At 33.7% G+C, this 10,062-nt stretch overlaps 1 protein-coding gene across 1 annotated transcript; it reads right to left on the bottom strand.

Annotated features, from left to right (window-relative positions):
- Positions 1 to 5,133: 5,133 nt before the first annotated feature.
- LOC106472460 (protein fem-1 homolog B-like) lies at positions 5,134 to 7,856 on the bottom strand. The gene has a single exon (XM_013933112.2). It carries the CDS (start codon positions 7,835 to 7,837, stop codon positions 5,900 to 5,902), a length of 1,938 nt encoding a protein of 645 aa, XP_013788566.1. The 5' UTR covers positions 7,838 to 7,856; the 3' UTR covers positions 5,134 to 5,899.
- Between the last annotated feature and the right edge of the window lie 2,206 nt (positions 7,857 to 10,062).

Here is a 10,062-nt window from a genome sequence, read left to right as displayed (position 1 = left end):
ACATTGTTTATATCTTTAATTATACTTCATTCTGAGTTTTATGTACCGTCTTTGTCTCATAATAGAAAGAATATTTATACAAAAAAAGCTATTAGAATAATGGTGTTAATTAGTATAACCCAGTACATGAACAGTTGCTACCTGTTGGAAGTCTGTTTTAGTCCAACAAGGTTGCTACAAGTATAACTCAGTACTTGAACAGTTGCTACCAGTTGGAAGTCTGTTTTTAGTCTAACAAGGTTGCTACAAGTATAACTCAGTACTTGAACAGTTGCTACCAGTTGGAAGTCTGTTTTAGTCCAACAAATTGCTACAAGTATAACTCAGTACTTGAACAGTTGCTACCAGTTGGAAGTCTGTTTTTAGTCTAACAAGGTTGCTACAAGTATAACTCAGTACTTGAACAGTTGCTACCTGTTGGAAGTCTGTTTTTAGTCTAACAAGGTTGCTACAAGTATAACCCAGTACTTGAACAGTTGCTACCTATTACTTGCAGTTGCTACAAGTTACTTGCACATTAGAGGCACTAAAGGTCAGTTAATACAACCTACACTTGTCATAACTAAATATTATTTCTTGTTTTCAACCATAGGATAATTTGACAATCTACACTTGTCATAACTAAATAACGTTTCTTGTTATCAATTATAGGATAATTTGCTTGAAGATGCGGTGAAAGACTAGAGTTCAATTTTTTGTTGGATACACAAATTGATGTTAAACAGGTTCCTTCTCACTGCCATAATAGCCTCCACTCAGACCGATTTCTCTTACGATAAAAACAAAATTCTGAATTTTACATACCAAAATTCCTTAAAGAAACACAGTTTGATTGAACTAATCATATTACAAGTTACAAAACATATCATGACTAATTCTTCACTATCCAAAATTAACAAATCGATACTAAATGTACATTCTTATAATTATCCAACGTACGTAATAACAAAATCTGAAATAAGTCAAATAATGACAAACTGCCTAAAAAGTATATAATAATGGTTCATGTATATTAAAGCATTTATTTTTCTCACACAGTTTTACAGATAAAATAAAGCAGCACCAACATTTTAAAGAATGCCTCACACGATTAAAGGCAAATTTAATACTCAGATGGTAAACATGTAACATTCTCTAATAGCCAAATAATAACTACAATAATCACACCTGAAAGTAGTTGGATGGGAGAAAACAAAAGGTTATTACCTCGGGTTCAGTTCTTCGGCCTTTGCTTTTTCTTATTGACACTAATAATAGCGATAGAAGCATTGTTAGTAAAGGTCATTAAGGACATCAACCTCTTCATTATTTCTAATATTACTAAAAACAATGATATACTACAAAATGAGTTGGATAAGTTGTACAAATATTTGGCAAATGACCTTCAACTGTAGTAAGTACAAGGTAATGTATTTGGGTATCATAATTTAAATTACACATTTAATATACATGCGAGACATTTAAAACATCTTGGTCGTAACTAAGGTAATCATTTCATGATGTTTCTGGATGCTACTCTTTTCACGTTAAATATTAAAGTGGTTTTTTCCCAGGGCACTCCCATCACCCCCCCCCCCCTTCCAAATCAGATATTCAAAGCATTGGACTTGTAGATCCCAACCCCCCTTGAAGGACCATAAGAACAATGGTTTGTCTCATGTAAGTTTAGAAGAAATCTGTTATCTACAAACACTCACTTCATAAAGTACCATCTACTTTCTCCAACCATCTTCCAGCTCTACCTTTTCAACCAAAATTCAACATCCTTATACTTCTTCCAAGAACAGCCCTACTATTTTATCTCTTCATTGTTTCTGGTTAAACCCTGGGCAATCTTAAATGGAAATAACTGCAAAGTTGTTATTTTACCAAAACCAAAAATATTTTTTATGAAAAATACGTGATCATTATGTGCGGCACCAATAAAAAACATTTCTAGGTTAATTTAACGTAACATTTGAAGGACTTAACAATAGTGTGATAAGTTACTCAAACCACCAAAACAGTTCTCTGTTAATAGTAACAAACTAACAGAATTTTTTGGTGTATTTATTGAGACCACAAGAGGTATTTATCTCCTATACAAGTCACTAAGTTAGGCCTCACTTGGAATAATGTGTACAAACAAGAAAATATATTGACTTATTGGAGCGGCTTCAGAGAAGGGCTCTTTAGTAAATGCACTTGAGCTATCATAATTTGGATCCAACATTTATTTGTAAAATTGAACCCACTCAGTAGCGTGACCGAGAAAAAGGTTCATGGCATAGTGGTGGTGAAGTCCTAAAGCCATCAAAGCAGAGCTGTGTTGGCAGTAGCAAAACCATTATTATTTTAGGGTGTATCTATAAATATATTGATTGCTACTCAAAAAAGGTAATTATCTCTTATAAAGTCATTAGTTAAGCTTCACTTAGAATACTGTGAACAGTTTAGGTCTCACTAGTTAATAGAGGATACTAATTTGTTGGAAAAGGTTCAGAAGAGGACTACTAGGATGAATATGGGGATGGAAAAGTTTAAGATCTGTAAAGACACAGGCTAGGCTTAGTTGAGACAGGATGGTTGGTTTATGGAATGAATTACCATCAGCAGTATCGTAGGCCAACTTTTTAGAGGTACTTAAGATTTCCTGAATGATAAATAGTATGTTTAAATTTTTATTTTCCTCCAGGATGGGAGAGAAAAGACAGCCTTGAAGGACCAAGTGATCCCCTGTTGTCCATATGCTATTTTGAGCTTTTATTATTGCTTAAGTAAGAGTTCCCAATATAGAAGTAAATTAGTTGGGAACAAATTGCTTTGAAGGTCCAACCACTAGTGAAACTGAAACCAATTTTCTCAGTCAAAACAATGCTAACTTTATTATACCACTACATGCCTATCTTAAGGTCTAAGGAAATGTTTACATTTGTAAATTCACAATCTTACTTACAGTGTAAAATAATGCAAATCTCATTTATTGACTGTTCTGATAAACATATTGTATTATAAATATATTATGTAATTTATTGATGGAACTGTGTAACAATTCTAGCAAAAGAAGCTATTTTTAACCAAATATCATATTTCAGTTCAGCAAGAAAAGGTGAAATACAACTTACTTATAAGTGTAAGCACTGTAATAAATATTACTATATTTAATACTCTTATTATGATATACACAACCTGCCAGCCTGGATGGATCAAAGTAGCTATTTCACGATACTGCTCTTCACAAGTTAAAAATTAAAGAATTTTCTACTAAAACTAAGACTACTTCTGAACTAAAAATACACTTTAGTTGTCTGACGCACCCATCAGAAAACGTTCTAGGCTAAAATAAAATTTAAGGACAACAAGGGTGCCTGTTGGTCCATTCAAGGCTGCACCATCCTTTAAATTAAAAAAAAACAAATATATATATATGAATATAAAGATTATTTACAAATATATATATATATATATAGCAATGATAAAACAATCAAAGCCAGCTCATCTAATTTAAATATTTATGAAGCCTTATCTTAAACTCTCTTACATTTAATGCTTCTATCACAACTGAAGGCAGTTCATTCCAAAGTTTAACAACCCTGTTAGGAATATAAAACTGTCTTAGCTGAAGATGAATCCCACCCTGCCAATATTTATGTGTGTTCCTTTGTCATACCATTCTCACCATTAAGTACAAAAAATAGATGATACATCAACACTATCAATTCCTTCAACAATCTTACACACCTCAATCATATCACCTGTACACCATCAATTCCTTCAACAATCTTACACACCTCAATCATATCACCTGTACACCATCAATTCCTTCAACAATCTTACACACCTCAATCATATCACCTGTACACCATCAATTCCTTCAACAATCTTACACACCTCAATCATATCACCTGTACACCATCAATTCCTTCAACAATCTTACACACCTCAATCAGATCACGTGTACACCATCAATTCCTTCAACAATCTTATACACCTCAATCAGATCACCTGTACACCATCAATTCCTTCAACAATCTTACACACCTCAATCAGATCAACACGCTGATTGAGGTGTGTAAGATTGTTGAAGGAATTGATAGTGTATCACGTGTACACTATCAATTCCTTCAACAATCTTACACACCTCAATCAGCAGATTACGTGTACACCATCAATTCCTTCAACAATTTTACACACCTCAATCAGATCACCTGTGACTCTTCTTTTTTTGAAGAGAAACTTTTGGATATCTTAACCTGTCCTTATATAGCAACATTTTCATCCCAGTTATTATTCTAGTATCCCGCTTCTGAACTCTTTTCAATAATTCAATGACCTTCCTAAAGTAAGGAGCCCAAGACTGAACACAATACTTCAATGATGGCCTAACCAGTGACCTCTGCAGAGACAACTGAAAATTCTATTTAGCCTACCTATAGTAACAGAACACTGTTTGGATAGTTTAAGAGACTGATCAACCATAACACCAATATGTTTTCCATTCATAACACTGTTAAGGTTATTCCCCTCATAATTATATTTATAATTTACATTACAATAATCCACACACACTGCCTTGCATCTGCCATTTATTAAACAAATAATCTAAATTCTTTGTGAGCTATTAACATCCATATTAGAACCAGCAACAACAAAGAATGTTATAGCACTAGCATTTTTTTAAGCAATTTATTGATCATTCCTTGATCTATGTAAATAAAAAAAGGTAAAGGTCCTAATAATGAGCCTCGAGGTATCCCACTCCTGATTTTAATACAGAATGACTGAGCTCCATTTTAACAATTCTCAGCTTTATTCCATCAAGCCAATGAATCTACTTATCCCCTACACCTATAGAGATCTTTTTAACAGGTTTTTTGTGCAACACTTTTCTTAAATGCTTTATAAAGATACACACCCTAACCCTCAACTACTTAAGCAGTAACCTCTTCAAAAAAAAATGTCAAAAAATTAATAAGTGAAGATTCCCACAGTTGAAACTATGCTATCAAACACAATTTTAAACTTTAGCATTTTTGTTGTTGTTTGTTATCAAGCACAAAGGGCTATCTGTGCTCTGCCCACCACAGCTATCGAAACCCGGTATCTAGTGGTACAAGTTCACAGACATACCACTGGAGGGGTTTTAGCATTTTTAAGTTTAATAATCTTTCCCACCACTATTATACAACTAATAGGCCTGAAATAATTTTTATCACCTCCCTCAAAAAGAGGAATAACATTAGCCAACTTCCAATCTTCTGGCACTTGCCCACTATTCAAAGCTTAACAAATATGGTAGCTAATGGCTCACTTATCCAATCCTTAACCTCTTTCAAAACCTTTGGAAAATGTTAGCAGGCACAGCTGCTTATCATTCTTTACGCTTGCCAAGTTTTTAATAACAAGCTCAGAATTAATGTGATCATCTTGTTTTTCTTTAGCAACTGTTCAGGATGAGGAATATTAGTTAAATCTTCATTAGTAAAAATTGAAGAAAAAGCAAAATTTAGTAATGCAGCTGTATCATAATCATTAGATATGAACCTCCCTTTGTCATCTCTCAAATGCCAGGCTTCTAGCATTTTGTACCTCTTTAATGTATTTAAAGAAACCCTTGCCTTTTTTTCCCTATACACTTCTATATTACCCAATACCCTGTTTGATCAACTCTTGGTTTTCTATAAACCTCCAAGTCTTCTTAAATTTATAATCCTTTTATTTACCTTCATCCTTTAAATTATACTCTTTGATAATTAACCTTATCTTATTTGCAGTAACCCTAAAGGAACATGTCTATCTTGAATGATTAAAAATTTAAAGGTTCCAAATGATTAGAAGAAAAACCTTTTCCCTGAATTTTTTTTATTTGAAAAAGAAATTATATAAACTCCATTTTTCTCAATATATTTTACTTATCTACTTAATCTACACCTAATTTAGGTTTACACGGTACACCGTGCATTTCTATAAAACTTAAGAGAGTATGAGGCACATGTTGTTCATAATTTAAATTAAACTTTTTTACAGCTTTTGCAGCCATGCATTTTAAGCTTAATTTGGCCTGTGTACGAAGAATTACTTCTGCAACTCCTGTTGTGGCTGCATCAAAAGGTGTTTCACCACTATTGTTCATAGCATCCATATGTGCACAAGCTTCAATAAGTGCCGTTATTATCGAGTGAAATGTGAGGAAGTCTGTAATGGGGTTTTGGTAACCAACAATGATATGCAATGGTGTGTTCCTTTCCTTGTCCATAGCATTCACATCAGCACCACACTGAATAAGAAGTTTGGAAGTCGCAGCACATGGAAACTTACATACGTTTTTGGTGTGGAATTCATCAACGTGTGTTTCCGAGTTAACAGTAAGATGAAGTAGTGTTGAGCCATTTTGAGTTGTAACTGATGTTTGATTTAGCCTGTAAACAATCTGTGAAATTCTGTATTCTTCTTCCTTTGTACATTTTTTAAGAAGTTTTGTAGTAATTACAAGTAAGTACAGCACAGTGTGAATATTATCATCTAATTCTTCTAGGTACTGTGCTTGCATATTTTTTTCACAACTCTTCAAATTCTCCACGTTCCTTTCCAGCTCACGCACTGCTATATCTAGTACCTCCTCAACTTGCTCTATAGATATTTCAACACCAATGTGCAACATCTGTGAAAACACCTGTGCAAACCTTAGAAGATCTTTGCGTACACCAGTAACATGACTCTGGTGCCTCAGACGTAAAGCATGTTGCCAGAGCTGGATACAGCGGTCGAATCGTGCACTGTCGGCAAAAACAGCTCCTCTAAATATGACAGGATGGGGAACCTCAGGATTCTGAGATCCTAAAATTCTTTCCCTGATCACTAATGATTCCATATGCAAAGCGTTAGGATCATGTTGTAGAGCTCTTAGTGTTGTACAATCATGACTTTCCACTCTGTTGTCATAAGCAGGAATTGGAGTTGTTATTGGTTTTGAGATAATGTTATCAGGATCTTCATAACGGACTTTCATGGCCCTTTCAAGATAATTATAGGCCTTTTCAAGATTATAGTTGTCTTTATCATTGGCATATGATGCTCCAAGTAATTCCAAAGCATCTATTTGCTCCATTTTGGTACACCACGGTTGAGTAATAAAATATTCCACCACTTCATCCTTTGTCCTTTCTGCTGCTGCCATGACTGGAATCATCCCTACTACATTTTTCTTAACATTTGCACCTCCTTTAAGTAGTTCTTTAACAACATCCAAATGCCCATGTTCAGCAGCAAAGTGAAGTGAAGTCGCACCACAATGGGCATGAGCATCTGGATCAGCTCCTTTTTTCAGCAAATAACTGACAACATCAAGATGCCCTTTATAGGCTGCTATCATTAGACAAGTATTATTATATTTGTTAGCAATATGTATATCAGCACTATTCTCTACCAAAAATCGAACAATGTCCAAACGTCCATCAAAACATGCTGCTCTCAGAGGAGTTGAATTAGTGCGAGTTGGATGGTTCACATTTGCACCATGCTTCACTAAGGTTTTTACAACATTTAAGAAACCTGCTCCAGCTGCACACCATAATGGGGTAGCACCTTCAATAACATACCCATCAAACTGTACTGTTCCTTCCTTCTCAATATCTGGGTTGAACTTTGACAATAACATTTTAACAACTTTATCGTGTCCATTTTTAGCAGCTATGATCAATGGTGTACATTTTTGACCCTCTTCTTCCACAAGATAATCTAAATACAAAGGCCAAGTCTCTACTGGCTCTTCTGCCAACAATGCATACAAGGTAATTGCCATGCCATCACGAGATGCATAATACACCCTAAGTCTTAATGATTCTCGAGCTTCATTCATAATTTTAATCAAAATCAATAACTTACTTTTTTATTACTGTTATTGTTAACAAATCTTCCAAAATAATTAGATTCACTCATTCAGATAGCTAGCTCTTCCAGTTCCATTAGTAACACTATCAATAGTGTCGGTAGTTATTGTACTTCGCCGATAACCATGGGTAAGTTGGTTTTTAAAATAAAATAAAATAAAAACTACGCAGCAGTATTATATTTACATGAACAATATACGGTTTAAACATCAGCCTAATAACATTCAACTCTCTCGCTAACGATGATGAAATGACACTATAGTGCTGCCCTCTAGGAAGTAACTAAATATATTTAATATATATATATATTTACTATTTATTTTTATTATTTCAATCCTAGGTTAACATTTTATGGTACTTGATTTAAAAAGAATATGTTTTATGATTAACAAAACCATGGAACTGTACAACTACTTCCGACATTTTATTCAATTACTATAATGACACGTTGACCATCTGTTTTCGCTCGTAAATAAGAAAAATAACTAGCTGGAGTACCCGTTCCCTGGACGGAAGTCATGTACATTCACGATTAACAAAAGGTTATCTTAGGACATGAAAAGTTGCTTCCTTTGTATGTAATTGTAAAAAATATCCATAAAAACTACAAAACACGAAATGTGAAACCGCAAACTTGCATGTATCTTCATGCCAAATTTGGTGAATATTCATCAACGGGAGGCGAAGTACTGGTAAAAAACACAAACTGAAAATGTGTATGTATTTCCTCATGAAACCAATGAATCTCCACACCACGAAGTAGTTAAATGGACATACAACAGACGGTACTAATATATATATATATATATATCTATATATATATAGAGAGAGAGAGAGAGAGAGAGAGAGAGAGAGAGAGAGAGAAAGAGAGAGAGATCATTCAGAGAGAACATTGAATTATTACATTTATAGTGATTTGGTATGAAATTACAATTTTTTTTTGGGGGGGTATGATTTTAAATAACAACAAATACACTTATTTTAATATAACTTAAATACATTACCAGTAAAACTTCGGCTTATCTATTTTACAAAATATTTGGTTTTCTTACTTTTACGAAAAAAATGTAAAAACATTTTAAATATTTGGGAATACCAATAACATCGCAACGAAAACGTTATGTGGGAAAGAACACGGTGATTAAAAATATTTACCAATTCTTAGGTAGCATCGTATCTTTCTGTGTATATAACGTAATAAAAACAAACAAACAACAACAAAAAGATATACATTATAATTAATATTTCCAAGCGCTGTGGGCGCGTATTTAGTACAATTAAGTCACATGCCTTAAAGAATTAAAATCAGTTATAAATAATGTGGCTGATCACCTCTTTTTTAAAATCTTGTATGAAGAATGGTTGAATTTCATTCACTTGAAATGCTGATGTATAAATCAACTGCACTCTCCTCCTCCTACCCGTAAATATCAAACTCCGCTCATACAATCAATCATACAAAAATATGTATAATGTATAAAAGTGATATATTTGAAATCACTGTTACTACTCAATAATATTTGAAATGTCTTAATTTTTGCTCGAGAGAAAGTTTTAACACATATTTAGATATGTGAGAAGATACTTGAAAGGCATTTTTGTTGGACTTCAAATCTCTAGGACATCCTTAGACAGATGCAGCTAACTAACAATGTCTTAAAACTGTCTTTTAAGTAAGGGTGTAGTCCTGCCGAAGCACCACTCCAGCACCTGAAATTCAAGTTGGGTCCCGACATTTCCAAAATTAAAATAAACAAGTCTTTTGGTTTGTAACCAAAATTAAGTGTATTTCATAATCAAACTCTCAGTGCCAGAGAACATTCTGGTTGTTTATGATTCTCCATATCTACTGGTAGAGCTCTCTCAAACTGCTTAGCACACTGTCACTCTCTCTCATGAGCTGGCGTCAGGCACTGTGCGACAACTCAGGCTGAGGAACTGGTGTTACAGCGTTAAAATAGATTTTTTTTATGCATCACATAGTTACCAATCATACTAATATGTATCAAATATTTAATAAAATACGGTTTAGAATTATACTGCGTATTTAAAACGTACACATTTAAAAAAAACCTACTATTTACATGATAAAATTAAAATCACTTTAATTCAGTTATTAGTGTCGGCAGGACAGGTGTGCAAACCATTAAAAAAGTTAAAATGTTTAATACTTTGTTCGTTTTGAATTTCGTGC

The sequence above is a fragment of the Limulus polyphemus genome, unplaced genomic scaffold (genome assembly GCF_000517525.1).
Source record: "Limulus polyphemus unplaced genomic scaffold, Limulus_polyphemus-2.1.2 Scaffold5352, whole genome shotgun sequence".
In the NCBI taxonomy this organism is placed as follows: Eukaryota; Metazoa; Arthropoda; class Merostomata; order Xiphosura; family Limulidae; genus Limulus; species Limulus polyphemus.
Note: the sequence above shows the minus strand (reverse complement) of the source record. Positions and strands in the feature narration are given on the sequence as shown.